Raw genomic sequence first — 19,041 nt, forward strand, 5'->3', positions numbered from 1 at the left:
TTTTTTTTAAAGCAAGTGTTTGGGAATCTTCTGTTGAGTTAGGGCTACTGTACAACAGTGGCACCACTAGGGGTGTATCAGGTATGTGCTTTACCGGATGACACCCAAGAAGAGCGGTGACACCAGGTTGGGCCCTCCTCCCACTGCACCCCTCCTGGCTTCACCGTGGTTACGAAGGAGAGGCCCATGTGTGCCTCTACTGGCTTTGCTGTAGCGGTGGAGCACCCTCACGAGGAGACATCCACCATGGTGGCGAATGAATGGGTCAAATGCACTGTTTTGGTCACTGCCATCCCCCCAACAGTCCCTCTGCACTGGGTGACACCAGGGGAGGGGACATCACTATTGTACAGGTTTCAGCCTTTCCTTCACCCCTAAATGCTCCCTAGAAAGACTTTATTGACACCAAGTGATTTTTCCCCTTCATCTAGCTCCAACATATAACATGTGTGTGTGGAAGCACAATTTGAAAGGAACAATCGAGATCCAGTTGTTAATCTCAACAAAAGTCAACTCACTGAATAACTGGGAACTTGATAAGTCAGCACATAATGTATGATCCATTAATTCAAAGACTCTACTCCAGTCAGGACTAAAAATTGGATTCAGACTTAAAGCAGCTTCAGAAGGAAATATTTAAGTCTACCCTGCTAACACAGGGATCCCATTCCAGAATGGGGGCTAGATTTGCCAGTAGTCCCTTATTATAAGGGCTGATCCTTATTTGAAGATTGGAAAGCTTTTCCTTTTACATTCAATGAACAAGCTGCCAAAAATTGCATATCGGGACGGGGGTGAGTGGGCCCTTCATGAAGACAGAAATATGTGTGTCATGTAATTTATGAGAGTGGTTAATATGTTAATTTTGCAGCGAAATACACAACTAAGCTAAAACCGAAATTAATACATTAATTTGGAATCTAGGTAGAACACAAAATTATTGATAGCTACTCCCGATTGTCAACCCTGCATATATCTTATTGCTATTTTGAAAACCTGGAAACACTATTGGGGACCCATATACAGTACTTGAAGTTTAAAAAAGAAAGAAAGAGAGGCTCAGTATTATACTGCCAACTAACTTAGTGCATCATTTAGCCCTACTTGTACGGAACTGGCTTAAGCGGCAGAATTCCTTGTCTTAGCTGTGTGTGCTGTGCTTCTTCAAGTCATTTCAATACTTATGGTGATCCTAAGGCAAACCTATCACAGGGTTTTCTTGATGTGATTTGCTCAGATGACCTTTTTTGCTTTTGCCTTTTTCTGAGACTGAGAGAGTGTGACTTGTCCAAGGTCACCCATGGGTTTCCATGGCTGATTTAAGCCCTGGTCTCCAGCTGTAGTCCAGTACTCAAATCACTACACCATGCTGACATTGACATATTAAGTGAATTCTAGATTCACATGAAGTCTTGTAATCTAAGAGCCCACCTGACCATTAGCAATACTTTTAAATTTGCTAAGTTCTATGGGGAAAATGATTGGCCATATCTAAGGAACTCCCTACTTCAAATGCCTCTGAAAAGTAGGTTTTGTCTCTTGGGGGGAAATCAGACTTGTTTCTTCCAAGGAAACACTGTTCAGCTGTCATCAGGAAATGTTGTTGCTATTCAAGTTGTTATTGCTGTTATCAATATTTTAAAATTGCTTTTTAGAGGAATATTCTCCCAAGTGACATGAAGCAACAAGGAAGAAGAAGAAGAAGAAGAAGAAGAAGAAGAAGAAAGAGGAGAGGTACAATTTAAAGTTGATGTATGCTATGGTATCTATCAAAGAGGAAAGTCATGAAGGGTCACTTATGCCTTTACCATATACTGTATGTGGTTTAAGGCTAGAGTAAATACAATGGTAACCAATGCAGCTGAAACAAGTCATGTGTGCAGATTTTCTAGTTACCACTAGCATCCAGATATTTTGCACTACCTGTCCCTTTTGGTCTGCCTTCAGAGGCCACCCCATGTACAGAACATTGTGGTAGTCTAACCATGGCCAAATCTGACAAATGCAGCTGATGTACCAACTAGAGCTTACAAAAGGCACACCTAGGAACTGGTGCCATCTATGCCACTAGGATGCAAATCATGTAGCAACATCTTTCTTGTCTTAGCTCTCTTCACCCTCCGTACATGTCACAGTAACACCAACATAGAGCTAGGATATATATTTTTTATTAGTGTCTGTTTTGAAACATGCAAGAAATACAGAAAATGCTCTTTATATAAATATGACTATTGTAAATGTAGTAAATCAAATCAAACTAAATGGTTTAAGATTTAGATCCCGCCCGGTAACCAAAAGAGGTTGTAAACATATTATAAAATATCAAGGATGATTTTATCAAGCCAACTGAGGAAAAGAAGGGAGATCTGGATATTAAGACATCTGAATAATTGATCAGATTTGTTTGAAAAACTCATGTAAAATAAAGTACAATAGTTTAGGCAAAATACATCAGATTAAATACATAGAATTGGTTTGTATGTTAAGAAATGCATTCATGGGCTAGTAAGAACTCAATGTGAAAAATGAAAGGAGGTCATAAGGTCATTAGAGTTTTCTCTCGCGTATAATTCCTTGGTGTAATGGATAGGTCATTTTGCACATACCAACTTTCCCCCATATTCCATCAAGAGTGTGCTACACATAAAGTTATGTTGATAATATTCCCCAGATTCTCACTACACCATAATTTTACTGTGCATCCTACTGAATAAGGATTTAATGCAAACAACCCAAACACTCTGTGTTCAAAACACTGAGTTAGGTGTTTTGAGGCCATATAAAGAGGCATTTTTGGCAGACATTCCAAAAAAAATCAATGAAGGAAATTCCTAAAGATAGAAGAAGGTGCCCATCTGGCTGCATCCTTTCCGGCTCAATTCAGATGTATCCTTCCCAGCTGTAATTTTAATTATCAGATGGAGTCTTGCAGGAGTTATATACCAGAAGCTGTGAAGTTTGTGTGGTAGTTTCATTGTATGATTGGCTGATAGCATGCCAAGAAACTCCCAAATAGACTATCAGTCATAATCTTCATGATCTGATCCAAGCTTCCTGGGTACAAATATAAAAGGGTTTCTTCTTCTTCATTGGAAGAGGCATTTAGAGGATGTCATTTGGCTGACATAATCTCTATTTCTGATGGGAAGGCCACTTCCATTATGGTTTCAAAAGACATGATGTGTACTTCAATGACATTTTGACAGAGGGTTGCTCATGAAAATCTCTTATTTGCACGTAGTACCATAGAAGGAGAGTAGCAGGTTCAGTTTCCTTCAGGATATCTGCATGAGAAAGAAGGTTCTAGAAGTATCTTACCTTTTTATTTTTCCAGAGCTTGGACAAAATTAGTTATGAATAACTAGTTACCAGTAATGAGTTCCTTTCTCTAATAACCAAAGCTGTAATTATATTATTACAGTAATTTAACTAAGGATAATCCCCCTTTCTTTAAGGTGTCCTTGTAACCGTTCAGTTACTTTTAGAGATACAAGGTGTGGTCTCACTAAACAGTGGGAGAGGAATATGACATGTTTCAAGTGGTGGCTTCTGCATTACCTCATGCTCTCTCAGGGCTGTTGAAGTAATGATAAGGTGGTCAGGAGGAGAGGACATTATGTACCACAGATTAAGAATTTGTAGTGTTCAGATTTTTAAGAGAACAAAAAATAAATGTTTTATTTTAAAAAGCAATTTTTCTCTTTCTTCTTCAAATCTCAGTTATAATGGTATGTAAATACTTGGGGTGGCTGGAACTATGATTGTAACTACTTACTTTTAAAATAATTCTCCAAGCATTGTTATTTTCTTTATCAGCTCTGATCTCTTCAGTGTTTTCCCACTGGTGTGTGTGGAAAACAGCATTTCTTGTTTCAAAAGCTCATGAATAATACTGCAAAGTCATATCGTTCATGAGCTTAAACATTCTGAAACATTAATAGTTGCCAGAAGGAAAACTGGAGAGGGTTCCTTTACCTTTAATGGCTGCATAGAGGGAGATGAGCAGCTGTTGCTTGTCATGCAACTAGCTAACAACACCTGCTGAAATTCCCTCCTCTACACAGCCATTAAAGGTCCAGGAACTCTCCAGTTTTCACTCTGGCAATCCTATTAGTGAACCAGAAGGAGCCCTGGTGGCGCAGTGGTTAAATGTTTGTACTGCAGCCGTTCACAGCCACAAAGTTGTTAGTTCAGTCTCAGACAGGGCTCCAGTGTCCACTCAGCCTTGCATGCTTCTGTAGGTTGCTAAATTGAGTAGCCAGCTTGTTGGGGGCAATTGGCTTACACATTGTAAAGCACATAGGGAGTGCTTAAGTGCACTGATAAGTGGTATAGAAATGTACTTGCTATTGCTATTGCTAAAAGGTATGCATACAGAGCAGAACATTAGTACAAACCATCTTTAATTTGTTTTATTATATCACTAGTGAAGTAAACATGGGGGGAATTTTGATTGCACTGATCATTATTTCTGTGCACAATTAGTTATCAATTATTTTAAACCATTAGTTATGAATTAGATTAGTTGTAAAAGAAACAACCGGATTACACATTATATGTCCATGACTGGGGGAGAACATAAATGCATGTGCTTTAAAGTATTCGGTCTTTAGTTTTTGACCCTGCTGTGCAAAAATTATTTCTCTAATAGGATTACAATTAGGAAATATTGTCATTCCATTTTCTCCTGAGTTTGCAAAAGCCACAGCTCATGATAGAGTCTGACTGTAGAATCTTCTTTTCTTCCTCTCCTCCCCTTCCTCCAAGAAAAAAAAGGTGAAGGGGCAAGACCAGCTGTTCACACATTTCTAGTCCCCATGTTCTTTCCTTTCTCCTTTCCTTCACTGAGGATGATGAGAATCCTCCTGTTCGTCCTCCTCTCATTATTGCCATCTCTGTCAAAGGTTGCTGATCAGACCATGTCTGTTTTTTTTGCCTGTGTTCCTCCAAATACACACACTACCCAGTTACAGAGCATGAGACTGCATTGATTTACTTCATTCAAAGCCATGTAATTCTTCTTTCTTCATCCATTGTTTAGTGAGGTCACTTGCCACAATAACTAACAAGCAAAACACGTTAACACTACAGTATATAAACCATTTTCATTTAAAAAAAAACCACACTCAGAAACTGATAAAATCAAACTCACATCTTATTTCCTCTTATTTGAAAAAGAGCTCCTATGCCCAGAAAAAACATGGGGAACCAGGGATGAAGATGCTGCCAAACTGCATTCTCTCCTTAGCAAAACCCTACTCTGGCATAAAGATCCCACTTGGAAAATGGGACGTGGAAGCAGTTTCTTAAACATGAGGCACACAAATGGGTGGTGGTGGTTATTATTGATTTATCAATATTTTAACCTATTTTTCTATTTTAAAATGTGCTTAACAGACCCTGTGGGACCCTGCTATTTAAAAAGAGTGAGTCAATTTCCTCAGGTGAGCTGTTTTGTGAGAAGGATGCTATAAGTAATATGGATGAGTAACATGGATTAGTTCACATCAGAATGAGCTCCTCAACTAATGGATTCTCTGTGGGTCTGCATACGATAGATGATTGAAGCAAGAATAATCACAAGGAGAAGCCTCCTGTAAGATGGTGATAATGGAAGAAAATGCAGTGGTCCACAGGGAGCTAGGAAACTATAATGGTGGCTCACTAATGCTTCAGTGTTTAAGAATTTCTGTTGTGTTTTACTCACATGGGCTGGGCTTCCCGGAAATGGGCCACTGCAAACTCAGTCATAGTGAAGTGGCAAGTGTCGGCAGTGTGGGTAGATGTTCTAGTGCTACCAACCTCTGATGCCATGGGAGGTGCAGAGTGCTGAAGAGGCAGGAAAACAAACTTCAGAAAAAATTTACTGCAGCTGAAAGGTGCATAGTACCCACGTCTCCTTGCCTTTGACAGTTTCCCAACCCCATACACTGCTCTCTCTGCCATAGGTCTGCAAGTTTCCAGTGATAAAGAAAATCCATTTTCTCCCTCTTCTGTGGTTTATTTCAGCAGTCCATTTCTGATGTACATTGAACTGCCTTGAAATTCTTCCTTTCCACATGGATCTCTCATATTCATGTCTGCATCAAGACATGCTCTCATAAAAGCTACTGAAAAATTCATTTGCATAGTTCCAAGTTTGCCTCACCTCCTTGCTAATGATTCTCTCTGGTGTGCCTCTCCTTACACTCTTCCTGCCCTCTTCGTGACGATTCATATGGAGGCTGAGGTAATCAGGAGGTGCCACAAGCTGCACCATGCCAGAAGGGAAAAGGCCAGAGCGACCACCAACAGAACCAAACTGCCAGCCTGTAGGGAAAGGGCCTGAAACTCAGGTAAGAAGAACAAACAATGCTTTCCTTTCAGGACCTAGCTGCTACTTATGTTACTTCTGTCATGCAGCTTGATTTACTTAGAGTGTGTTCATACACACATATGTACAGTCAGCCTTCAATATCCACAGATTTCTTATCCACAGATTCAAGCATCCGTGGTTTGAAAATATTACATATATTGATTTTGCCACGGGAGGAATTTCTCTTAATTTTGAATGAAAAGAAAGTGAAGCCAGAACGCATTCATGTGAATTTGCTAGTTCAGCGAATTTATGTGAATTCGAAGTGTATTCGAACTGATTTCCCATTGCCCAAAAATAGCTTGCCATTGCCCGGAATTGCGTGTAATCACCTCTTGTGCAATAACATGAAACCCCATGATTGCGTTCGGACTGAGTTCCCATTGCCCGAAATTGCGTGTGGTAGTTTATCACACAATAACATTAAACCCCGTGATTGCATTCAGATTGCCATTGGATTATACTTCCAATTTCCCTTGTCTGATAACATCCAGGGAAGCCAGCTTCTTCTTCCCTGCTACTCAGCTGTGTGCTGGGAGCAGTTCAATACTGGTTCCTCTGCTCCTGTTCTTTGCTTTCCTATTCTTTCCTTTTGTTCATTGGTGGTGGGGGATTCCAGAAATTTCCTGTGATCTCCCTCACCCCTCCTTGACTAATTGTTACTTTTGGGAGAGGGGACAGTTCTCCCCGCCCCCACTTAAAAAACTGAATATTTAACACTACATCCCTGCCTTAGGTGTGTATGAATACCCATTTGTTCCACTTCCTTTTAATTCCACCCCTGGCTTCACCCACCACTGGCTAATGCCAAATGGGTATGAGCTACTACTGAACAAAGGCAATTTCCACAGGATCCTCGGTGCTCAGACTGCTTATATTTGGATTCTCTAACTGATTAAGAAATGTACCTCTAGAAGGCTTGTATATCACTAACGTCTTGGGACAATTGCACACTACACTGTTATAGCATTATTATTCCACTTGAAATGCTATGGTTGCCTCTTGTGGAATGTAGTTTATGGAGGGGTAATTAGAATTCTCAACCAGAAAACTCACTACAAATCCGATTGCCACAGAAGGCAGCCATAGAATAATGCTATAACAGTGACATGAAAGGAACCTTTTAATAATAACAAGGCCTTTCCTGGCCAGACTCCCATTACCTGGCTCCAGGCCCTCTATGGGCACTATCCGGATGAAGTCATCTTTCTTGAAGTTTAAGAGGCTCTTGTCATCTGTTACGTAGCTACGCAGTGCAATGACATACTTGGAGTCCTTTTATGGGCAAGGGACAATGAAGAAAAGCACTGTTTAGTGATCATAGTTATTCTAGTGGTAGTAAGGAGTCTCCATCCTATATTTTACTTTAGTCAAGAAAGGTGACATCATGGGGGCAGGGGCAAACACCACATGGGACTTTCTCTCACCTGCTTCAGTTCATGCAGGAAGAGTTCCACCATGGCTTTAATCTGACCAGCCTTTGGAGAATGAAAGATGAGCTGCTCATTCTTCAGAGAGAAGTGAAGGATGTTCCGACTCATCAGCTCTAAAGACAGCACGTCTGCATAACTGCAAAATCCAAAGAAGGTAAACTGTGCCTGGTCTTTCTGCCCAGCTTAGCTCATTGTGAAGTACTTCACTGCAGCCACTGGGATTTCTTACCTTGTATTCAATCCTGAGCTTTCAAAAGAAACCCAAGGCTGGTGTTTATATAGCAAATGCAAAAGGTGCTAAGATAACTGTGAGATAGAGAAGATGCACAGAATCACAAGGAAGAATGGAAAGACTATCTAGTACACCTCCTGTTGAGAAGCAGAGCCACCAGACTACAGAGTGCTATAAGCAGAGAGGAAGAGAGAGAATATAGTTTCAGAAAAAATAGGTCCAAAAGAAAAATCCAGCTGTGCCAAGCTGCATTGGTAGAGGAAAATCAACCCAAAATTTAGCAAGCAATAGCAAGTACATTCCTATACTACTTATCAATGCAGTTAAGCACTCCCTAAGCAATTTACAATGTGTAAGCTAATTGCCCCAACAAGCTGGATACTCATTTTAGTGACATACAGAGGAACCTTGTGGCTGCAGTACTGTCATTTAACCACTGCGCCACCAGGGCTTGCTTGCTTGTTTGCTTATTTATTTATTATACTTCTGCATGTCCTCCAGCCCACAAGGGCTCCTGAGGCAACAAACAAATAAAAACAATTATAACAATTAAAATGAAAATAAACTTATTTTTAGAACGCTCTAAAATCTGAAAATGAGGTTTTTAACCTGCTTTTTTTAACAGATAATTTCACTTTGCTCCTTGTTTATAAATTTTCACTTTTTAATTTATTTTTTGTTTGTTTTCATTTTCACTGTAAACTGTGATAAATATTATGGTAGTATACTACTACTACTAATAAAAACTTTATTTATATACTGCTTTTCCAATGATCAAACAACAAGAATATAGGTACATACAGGTTAAAAATATAAAATCCACAAATCTCAATATACATAAAAACACACAGCCAAAAATCTTTTCAGTCAATGATGTGCAAGTCTATCAAGAATAGTGACCACAAAGAGTCAAACAGATATGCCAGTCGGAATAAATATGTCTTCAGAGCCTTTTTAAAGGCATCCAAATTGGAGCAAGCTCGGATTTCATCAGGAAGATTATTCCAGAGAGTAGGTGCTGTCAATGTGTATGACTTCTTGTGAGTTGTTGACAACCTCACTCTCGGACATTCTAATAAAAATTTCCCTGATGTTCTGAGAGTGCGGGGCGGATTATGTGGGAGAAGGCGCTCCTTCAAGCAGCTCGGGCCCAAGCCATGTAGGGCTTTATAGGTAATAACCGACACTTTGTATTGGACCTGGAAGCTAATGGGCAGCCAGTGAAGAGATTTTAGTACCGGGGTTATATGGTCTGCCCTAGATGTTCCAGCGACCAGCCTGGCTGCCGCATTTTGCACTAACTGCAGCTTCCGGACCTGGTACAAAGGCAGCCCCATGTAGAGCGCATTACAGAAATCTAACCGAGAGGTTACCAGTGCATGTACTACCGTTTCAAGGTCCTTTTGGTCCAAACAGGGATGCAGCTGGTGTATCAGCCGAAGCTGGTACCAAGCACTCTTGGCCATCGCATCCACCTGGGATGACAGTTGTAGGGATGAGTCCAAGAGTACTCCCAAACTGCGAACTTTGTTCTTTAGGGGTAGAATAACCCCGTCTAGGACTGGATGACAAATTTTCCTGCCTGGACTTGGGGTACCTAACACGAGTACCTCTGTTTTTTTCCAGATTCAGCCTGAGTCTGTTTTCCCTCATCCAGCCCATTACTGACTCCAGGCAGGCATCCAGAGGAGAGATGCCATCCTTAGTCACTGTATCAGTCGGAGACATGGAGAGATAGATCTGGGTGTCATCGGCGTACTGATAACACCGAGCCCCATGTCTCCAGATTATCTCTCCCAGCAGTTTCATGTAAATGTTAAACAGCATGGGGGATAAAATGGCACCCTGTGGGACGCCAGATGTTAGCTCCCTTTTACGGGAGCAGCAATCCCCCAGCCTCACCATCTGGGACCTTCCCGAGAGATAGGATCGGAACCATTGGAGTGCAGTGCCTCCGATACCCAATTCCCCCAGGCGTCCCAGAAGGATACCATGGTCGATGGTATCGAAAGCCGCCAAGATGTCCAAGAGCACCAACAAGGTCACATCTCCCCTGTCGATGCTCAGATGAAGATCATCGACTAAGGCGACCATAGCAGTCTCAACTCCATATCCCGCCCTGAAGCCAGTTTGAAATGGGTCTAGATAATCGGTTTCCTCCACGAAAGCTTGGAGTTGGGAGGCAACTGCCCTCTTGATCACCTTGCCCAAAAATGGCAAGAGAGAAACTGGTCTATAACTGTTTCTCAGCAGGGGATCAAGGGAGGATTTTTTCAAGATCGGTTTTACTATTGCCTGCTTCAAGGCAGTTGGAAATATACCCTCCCTAAGAGATGCATTAATGATAAGATGTAACGGTGTTTTCATTGTATCTCCTCCCTGAACAATCAACCAAGAAGGGCAAGGGTCGAGAGCGCACGTCGTCCTCCTTACACTTCCAAGGAGCTTGTTCACGTCATCAGTACTTACAGACTCAAAGTGATCCAGAATAACCTTGTTTCCAGAGTCACTGGATACCTCTCTTATTGATTCTGTCAAAAAAAACGGCATCAAGATCAGCCCTTATCTGAGAAATTTTATCGGCGAAGAAATCCTTGAAAGCATCACAGCAGGCTGTAGTTGGTTCTAATAAAGGGTTCAGGGTGGTTGGTACTTGAGTTAATTCCCTGACCACCCTGAACAGCTCTGCTGGACGAGACTCCGCCGACGCAATCCGTGCAGCATTGAATGAATTCTTTGCTGCACTGATTGCCACTCTGTAGGAACGTAACATGTTCTCATGGAGTGTCTTATCAGATATGTGCTGATGTTTCCACCAGTCGTTGCACAGCCCGCTTCATCTGGCATAGGTCTTTAGTGTACCAGGGTCTTCTGTTTGAAGCGGGCTGGTAAGGACGCTCGGGAGTGATACTGTCTATTACCCCAGTAAAGTTCTTATTCCAATTATTAACCAGGGATTCGACAGAGTTGCCATTGTTCCCAAACATAATTCCCTCTAGGGCGTCTTGGAATCTTTTGGGTTCCATCAGCCTTTGAGGGCGGACCATCCTAATGGGTCTTCCACCCCCGAGGGTTTTTTGGATTGTGGCGTTCAGTCCCACCTTGATCAGAAAATGATCTGTCTGTGTCTTAAAGAAAGAAGTGAATGAAAGAAGAAAGCCCAGCAGATCAGGCCACTGGCCAACCTGAGTTGGAAGTTCTACCTTTCCAGCTCCAGCTATGGGGAATGGAATCAAAACTTTTTCACTGAATCATTAAGGGAATTAGTGCAACTTTAAACCACTCATGGTCTCTTTTCTAAATGTGTCATTCCATGATACCCAAGGTGAAGCGGGGAAGCAGAATGGCAAAGAAAACTGGCCTTCGAAACCAGACAGAACCACAATTTTCCCCGTTTGCATTGCTTCCTACCTGTAGCTGCAAAGGATCTTCAAATGTTCAGGGCTGAAGCTGACTTCCTTTGCTCTTTTCAACAGCTGCAACCCTCGATGAGAAACACCCAGAATCTGGACATCATTCCCACTTTCTCCCTGTAAAAAAAGAATTCCTCAGAAGGAAAGGCCAACAAAATGTTTTCCTGGTTGCTCAGGCATGAGGGGCACTCTTTGGTGTAGAGAGGACAAGGGGTTTTGACAGAAGTACGTAGTGTGAAAAACTTTTAGAATAGGATTGTCAGCCTGCAGCTCTATTTGATTCTTTATTAAGTTTCCTATAATTATAATACAACTTAGTACTTACACAGAATATTTCAAGTACTGTGAATTGTATTATAATGGACTTTAGATATGGATTGTTTTAATATGTGTACATCTTATTTGTCCTTTTAAAGTGAGTATATTTTAACTGATGTGCTTTAACTGATGTTGTTTGTTTGTTGATTATTGTTGTTCCCTCCTTGATCTATGGGGAGAGGCAGATAAGAAATCATCATCGTCGTTAATAATAATAATAATATTTATTTCTATACCGCCCGGTGGCAAAGCCAATCTGGGCGGTGAACAACATAAAAATTTACAGAATAAAATATACATAAATATTTATACTCCCTTCCCCCCCTTAAAAAAATATTAAACACTTAAATATATTAAAATGGGACTATAACAATGTATAATTATACTATCCTAAACTAAACCCCAAAATGTCGTGTCGTGAGGACTTCACAAACATCTCAGTAACCCTTAGTAATCAGTGATTTGAGATAGTTAGCATTTTCCTCTGTGGTTATTTGGTGTAGAAAATGCTCTTTGCATTTTCAGGGTTGGGTGTGCAAGTGCTTTTAGCAACTTCTTTGTTACCAGTCTGAGGAAATCTTGCACTGCCATGCTTCACCTCTCTTTTCACACCCAACTGCATGTGCCATTGTGTTGCCTATGTTGGAAGTGCAAAAATGCTCTGCACTGAAAGAGTTAAGGCCGCCTTGAGTCCCTGTACTGGGAAGAAGGCATGATGATGATGATAATAATAAAAATAATGCCTCAGACTGGCAGTAGTAATAGGGTTAGATAGTTGAGTGATCTGCAATGAGATCCCTCTTTGTCTACCTATCTGCCCCACCTCTGTGATGTAAACAGATGCTCTTGGGGATGTTTCCACACCTCTTCTCATCCAAGACCTCTCTCAGATCTTTGCTAGAGATGTAGCTAGATTAGAATAGCTCCCTTAGTAACCTTCCTACAATAAAGACTTTAGGGCCTATACAGACCGACACTTTGTTCCGGCATGTGGGCAGAGCAGGGTGCACACTGGATGCCCTAACCCCGCCCCCAGGGCACCATTGTGGCACACGCCAGTCTACACGGCACACACCAACATGGTGCAACTCCAGCACTGCATGTACACAATGCAGTGCCAAAGGGGCATCATAAAGCCACACAACCACGGGTATGGCGCCCCTTGGAGAGTGCAAAAACATCTTATAGCTTTAATCAAACAGAAACAGAGGGAGGGTTGACACTACTGCCAAAGTTATTGCTGATAAAAGCAAAAGGGATTAAGATGGAGAATTCATTCTAGTCACAAGTAAAACAGCCCAGGAGATTCTCTCTCCCACCTTTCCAACAATGTCTTAATCTAATTTACCTGAACTGGAAAAAGGCGAGAGAAATAGTTGGCCCAGTTATCTCGTGCAGCCACCACAATCCTCTTCTTTATCCCATCTTCTGGAATTGATTTGGCATCCATGCCTACCTTGAACTCCGCTATTGGGGATGGAAAAAGAGGAGAAAAATCATTAGTGGAGACAGGATATGGTTTGATTTTACTCTTATAGTGTCAAGCTGCTTTTACTCTGCTGGAATAGGGCTTGAATCAGAATTTGATACCTGAGGCAGACAGTGTCAACCAGTTCAAATGCTGCAACAGGGAAATCAAAATTCCCTAAGCAGGGACCAAGCCAAAAAGAATGCATATACACACAGAGATTCTTCTTTGGACCATTGGTCCTCCATCCTTTTTGGGTAATGAAGACTGTGAATGAACTATTCTGCTGGAGTTTTATCACAGAGGTGATCTTCTGGCACTTGGGAAGCTTTCTGTGTTTTGCAAAGATTTGCTTACTGGAGATTGGGATGGGGAGCTTTAACCTTGCACCCAACCTGGTGATTGTGAGCATGAGCTCATGGTCAGCAAAAACTTTAACCTTGCCCTCAAGGACTCAAGAAAGGCAGGCTTCAGTCTTAGGATAAAAATAAAGTCAAGAAGAAGAGGAGGACAAAGAAGACAAAATGAAAAAAGAAAGCACCCAAAGAACTTAATTTCTTCTTTTTTGCAGCAATCTGAATAAAGATTGGGGGGTGCATTTAGCAGGTCCACTCTAATACTATGAGAATCACATCTGTGAAGCCCAGGAAGACCTTAGGGAGTTGTGTGATGGCTTCGTTGAAAAAAGCCAGTTGAAAAAAGCCAGAACATAGAAAGATGTTCTATTTAAGCATAAATAATCCACACACCTCAATGCATAAATATGACAGATCCATCCAAACAATTCTCCACTTCCAGAGAGAAGTCAAATGTCTCCAAATCTGAGGGGCAATGGACAGGATAGTGTGGATTAAGAAAGGGAACTGGTTGCTTACCTAACAGGTCTTTCATCTTGCGCCTCTCCTCTCTGGAAATCCGAATGCAAGACTCTGAGTAAGTGTCTGTGATGATCTGGGAAGGAAGACTGACTTCTGTTAGGCTCACACACTTTATTTTGAAACTGTTGAGAGGAAAGCTTTGAAGCTGGAAGTTCAAAGAAGAAAGCAGGTGCACACCTTGAAAAGACAGGGGATGGAAACATAAAGAGGCAAGGGAGAAAGAAAGAAAGGGTACTTGCTGGAGAGGCTAATGGATCAGGAAGGGGAAAAAGTGACTCTCTACCATATGTGTGCACACTGGTATATACACTAATGCTCACCTGGTCACACAATAGATTCAAGTAATAAGGGTGACTGAAGTTTTCCTTGGGATAAAAAACCTGTTGGAGAACAGATAAAAAAGAAAGTTGTCTTCAACACACATAACAATGAATCAACTCCACTCAAGTTAACCAGCAATCAAGTGTATTCAGGTGAACTATGCCTAAATCCAATTGCTACTCCCAATTAGAAAGACCCATTGAATCAATTGCTGAATGGGTCTGCCCTAGCTGAACACATCATGATTCAATGGGTCTAGTCTAAGTGGAATAACCAACTGGAATTTAGGCTTATGTTTTCAAGAACATACAAATCTTAAGATCATAGAGATTAGCAAATCTCTCACATAAGTCCTTTTCTTGGCCTAGGAAGCCTAAGCTCATTCTTGCTCTTCATCTGATACGCAGGTTAGAACATGTAAACCCTCATGCAGTTTCCAAATAGTCATAATCAATTTGTATTATAGCATACAGATTACTAAATTCTTCAGCATTGTGGTTGCTAGGCTAATACCTACTCATCTTTACCATCCTGCAGGACCATTTTGGAGAGCCAGCATGATGTAGTGGTTCAAGTACTGGACTAGGAGTCTGGGAGATCAGAGTTCAAATACCCACTGGGATGTGGAAACCCACTAGGTGGCCTTGGACAAGTCACACTCTCTCAGCCTTAGAGGAAGGCAATGTGAAACGTCCGGTCAAGAAAACTCTGTAAGTTGGAATCAATTTAAATGCATATAACAAGAAAAACAAGGCCCATTTCACCAGGTTTATTTGCAGATCAACCCTAAATAATTTAACATGGCAAGAGAGACACTCATAGCAAGCCATCACAACCTTTTACCACAGCACTTTTTAAATAATGGTTTATAAAATCAGAGAATTGCTCAAGCACAATTTGAAGTCAGGATCAGATAAGGCTGCAAAACAAACCAAGAGCTGTGGCATTCTAGTTATCAGCTTTCCCTATTCATTTGAGATTCCCTCACCACAGGTGTATTTGCCTTGAATTTGAAAGGGCAAATCTGGATTTTCTCATGCTAGCAATAAGCCACTTCCCAAAAAAGCAATGTTGGGGCATGATGAACTTTGACACACCTCTTTGCGCAGGAAGATTTTCCAGGCAGGATTAGCATAGGAGAAGCTGACACTAGCAGAGAGACTGAAAAGCTGGGTTTTGATATTGGTGTCTTCATCTATTGATCTGGCTGAGCCTGAGTGTGACAGAAGAGTCAGAGAGATGTTATTGTTCCAGAGCTTACAAGTCACAATTCTACAAGTGTGACCCTCAAACCAATACTGGGTTATTGGTGCAAAAGTAAAGCTGTTCTTATTCAGTTTTGCATCATTCTTTTCAAATCACACTGTATTTTATGGCATTTCTGAGGTGTTTATTACCCAAATTTACATTTTTCTCAAGACAAAGAAACTATTGAGCTTTTTGATGGAGATTTGTGTTCTTTTTTTAAAAAAGAAAATCAGGTATCTTAATAACATATCCTCCACACAAGGTCTCAGAACTGAATGACCTTGGACAAATCACACTCTCTCAGCCTCAAAGGAAAGTAATGGCAACCCCCTCTGAAGAAATTTTGTGAAGAAAAAAGCATGATAGGTTCATCTTAATGTCACAATAGGTTGGAAACATCTTGAAGGCACACAACAACAGCAGAGCATAGTAATTCTCATTCTTGGATCCATCCCACTGTATCAGAAAGAAGCTGTAATCTAGGAAAACCTGAGAAAGAAGGTGAGCCAGAAAAACTCAACAGTCATAAGGAACAACTACATCAACTAATGGGGAACCATCATTTTGTCTTCTTCCCAGCAGGCATGGGAAGGATGTACATTTGATACCCGTATATCAAACTCTTTGAACCTGCACTCTCCATTCTTGGCCAGAGTTTAGTTATGGACCTCATGAATCACTAGTCAAATTTTGGATTTCCATGCTTCTGCTCAGATATACACACAGAGATGTTTTTTACCATGTAATCTGACGAAACGTTCTCAAAAACCTGCACATTATTGCAGATTTGTAGTTTGTCCTAACAAAAGCATTGCTCACCTATGGACTTCGTTTAGTACTTATGGATCAATATGGATATTTTTGTTTTTTCAAGTCAACTAAGTGTGGATATTGTACAGAAGGTTTCCTATTTGTTTAAGGCAGCTGACAAGCTTTACATTAATTTGCTACTTAAAATTAATGGATACCATTAGAACTGTAAAAACAACAACACAATCCACGATGAAAGTGGATCAATGCTCAGAGACTCTGGAAAGAGAAAAATAGGATTCACTAATGTCTGCATTCAAAAGAAAAAAAATATCAACATTTATTCTTATTACTCTTTTACAGTGTTATACAATGTCAAGTGGCGAATTAAGTCACATTTGGAAACCACACATTAAAAATAGCTTAAAACATAGATGACATCCATGTTGAACAAGTCTATTGCTTTATACTAATTGACTCCCTTTAATACCATAGAGAAATTAATTATTAAAAATATCAAGAGACCAGAAAATATTGTACAGTCCCAAACTGTAGGGTAATTTAAGTTTCCTAAGGCTTCAGCCTTTCTGAAGGAAACAAAAATACTGTATTTAAATATCAAAAATACCAAAGCCAAAGCTGTTAAAGTCTAGCTTTAAATTAGCAGAGTAGCAGAAATGTGCCTTTGTCTAACTATGCCTCCCTAAGAACTGAGACTGATTCCAAAAACAACACAAGTAGGTTGTAGTTCAAAACAAAAGTTTACTAATGGCTTTAATCTGTATTTACATAAAAGGCTATATCCTAATCTAGCTAGTGAATAGTTCAGGTAAAAGGAAATCTTTATCTCACCATCTTTCCAAAAAAAGTTGAGAGAGTAGGAAGATGGAGGATCAACAGCTCAGTTGAAAATCTTTAGAGAGAGAATCTGTTAGTCCCAAAGGAGGAGTAACCTATATCACATGTTTAGTTTGAATGAGAGAGAGAGAGAGAGAGAGAGAGGAGTTTGCATGTAGGAAATCCCTATCTATCTAAGGAGAAGGAAAGAAAACGCAAAAATCTTCAAACACAAATACACTCTATTTCTAACTTGGACTGCATCTAAACTGCAGAATTAATGCAGTCTGACACCACTTTAACTGGCATGGCTCAGTGCTATGGAATTGTGGGATTTTTATTTTTGTGAGTGCTCTGGTACCACAACAAATTAGAAATTCCAGGATTCCATAGGATGGAGCCATGTCAGTTAAAGCAGTGTCAAAATGTATTTATCCCACAGTGTGGCAGCAGCCTCAGAATTAATTAGGTTTGAAGAATAAAGGCAGTTCTGTACTAGTAAAGTGACTTTTTGCCATTGATGGCTTTTCCCCTGAAGAAACACTCCATCCATAATGCCTGTTTTGCAGAGGAGACTAATGCACTCAGCTTAGTCTGTTGAAGCTCACAGAAGGAGAACATGCAGGAGCTGCTAGGTTACTTTTAATGCCAGTTTCTTCTGTGGCATCACCTGTAGGAATGGATGGTGCAGGCAGGGGAGGTGTCTGCACAGGAGGAGGAAGCACTGAGGCTGGTGATGGCTGAGTGAAAAGCTTCATGAGGGGCAATTGTTTTTCTTTGATGGAGTCTGAGAGCTTGGTAGGTGGTGGCAGTGGTGGTGGTGGAGACGGCAGTGAAGGGCTCCTCTCTGGTGATGGAGTGGAGGGCTGGGTGCAGAAAGGGAAAAGAAGGATCAGATACAAAGTTAGCATCTTCCTCAAACAATTTTGCAGCTAGTACTATACAGCAGAAATACAGAATTCAGAACAAGAACAGATGAATTAGAAGCTTCATGTCACTGATCTCTTAAACTGCAGAAGACAAGAAGTATTAGTTTTGTTCATCTTGCTGAATAGCTCTCCTAAAAGTCCTAATTGGAGGTTTAAACCCAGTAAACACAATCAAAATGGAATTCATACAGAAAGTAGGATTAGATTTAGAGAAAAGAAGCATGAAATTTTTTATCTGTTCATCAATCAATCAATCAATCTTATCTGTTAATTAATTAATTAATTAATGGGGGCATCAGCAACATATACAAATGACACCAAATTCCTAGCAGAAAATAGCAAAAATGTGGAATAACTACTGATGGGAAAAAGTGCAAAAGCAGGACTACAACTGAATATTTAGAAAACAAAAATAATTACCACAGACAGTTTACATAACTTTAAAGTGAGTAGTGAAAACATTAAAAGAGTTAAAAGAGTTTCTGGACCTTGGCTCAGTTACTAATTAGTATTAAGACCGTAATCAAGAAATCTAAAGAAGGCAAAAACCTGGAAAGGAGCTATGAAAAACCAGATACAATCTTCAAGTGTAAAGATACATCATTAAATACCAAAGTCACAGTCATCCATGCCACAGTATTTCTGGTTTCTGTATAGGGTTGTAAAAACTGGACAGTGAAGAATGCTGACACAAAGAAAACCAACTCATTGGAAATGTAGCACCAAAGGAAAGTTCTGTGGATACCATGGATTGCCAAACAAACAAATTAATGGACCAAAGAGCAAATCAAGACTGATCTCTCACTAGAAGTCAAACTGACTAACATGAAAATATCATACTTTGATTATAGGTTATGAG

General features: G+C 40.5%; 1 protein-coding gene across 1 annotated transcript in view; it reads right to left on the reverse strand.

Annotated features, from left to right (window-relative positions):
- The window catches only part of MYO15B (myosin XVB), a 123,103-nt gene that overhangs the window by 17,385 nt on the left and 86,677 nt on the right, over positions 1-19,041 (reverse strand). Inside the window, exons 38-47 of the mRNA XM_042447553.1 lie at positions 17,924-18,119; positions 15,516-15,631; positions 14,418-14,477; positions 14,095-14,170; positions 13,100-13,218; positions 11,432-11,550; positions 7,783-7,924; positions 7,519-7,630; positions 6,149-6,309; positions 5,708-5,829 (exon numbers count right to left, since the gene is read on the reverse strand). Of these exons, the coding sequence (XP_042303487.1) occupies positions 5,708-5,829; positions 6,149-6,309; positions 7,519-7,630; positions 7,783-7,924; positions 11,432-11,550; positions 13,100-13,218; positions 14,095-14,170; positions 14,418-14,477; positions 15,516-15,631; positions 17,924-18,119 (1,223 nt within the window). The remainder of the gene's footprint in view (positions 1-5,707; positions 5,830-6,148; positions 6,310-7,518; positions 7,631-7,782; positions 7,925-11,431; positions 11,551-13,099; positions 13,219-14,094; positions 14,171-14,417; positions 14,478-15,515; positions 15,632-17,923; positions 18,120-19,041) is intronic.

This window comes from Sceloporus undulatus, chromosome 2, assembly GCF_019175285.1.
Source record: "Sceloporus undulatus isolate JIND9_A2432 ecotype Alabama chromosome 2, SceUnd_v1.1, whole genome shotgun sequence".
NCBI classification, from domain to species: Eukaryota; Metazoa; Chordata; class Lepidosauria; order Squamata; family Phrynosomatidae; genus Sceloporus; species Sceloporus undulatus.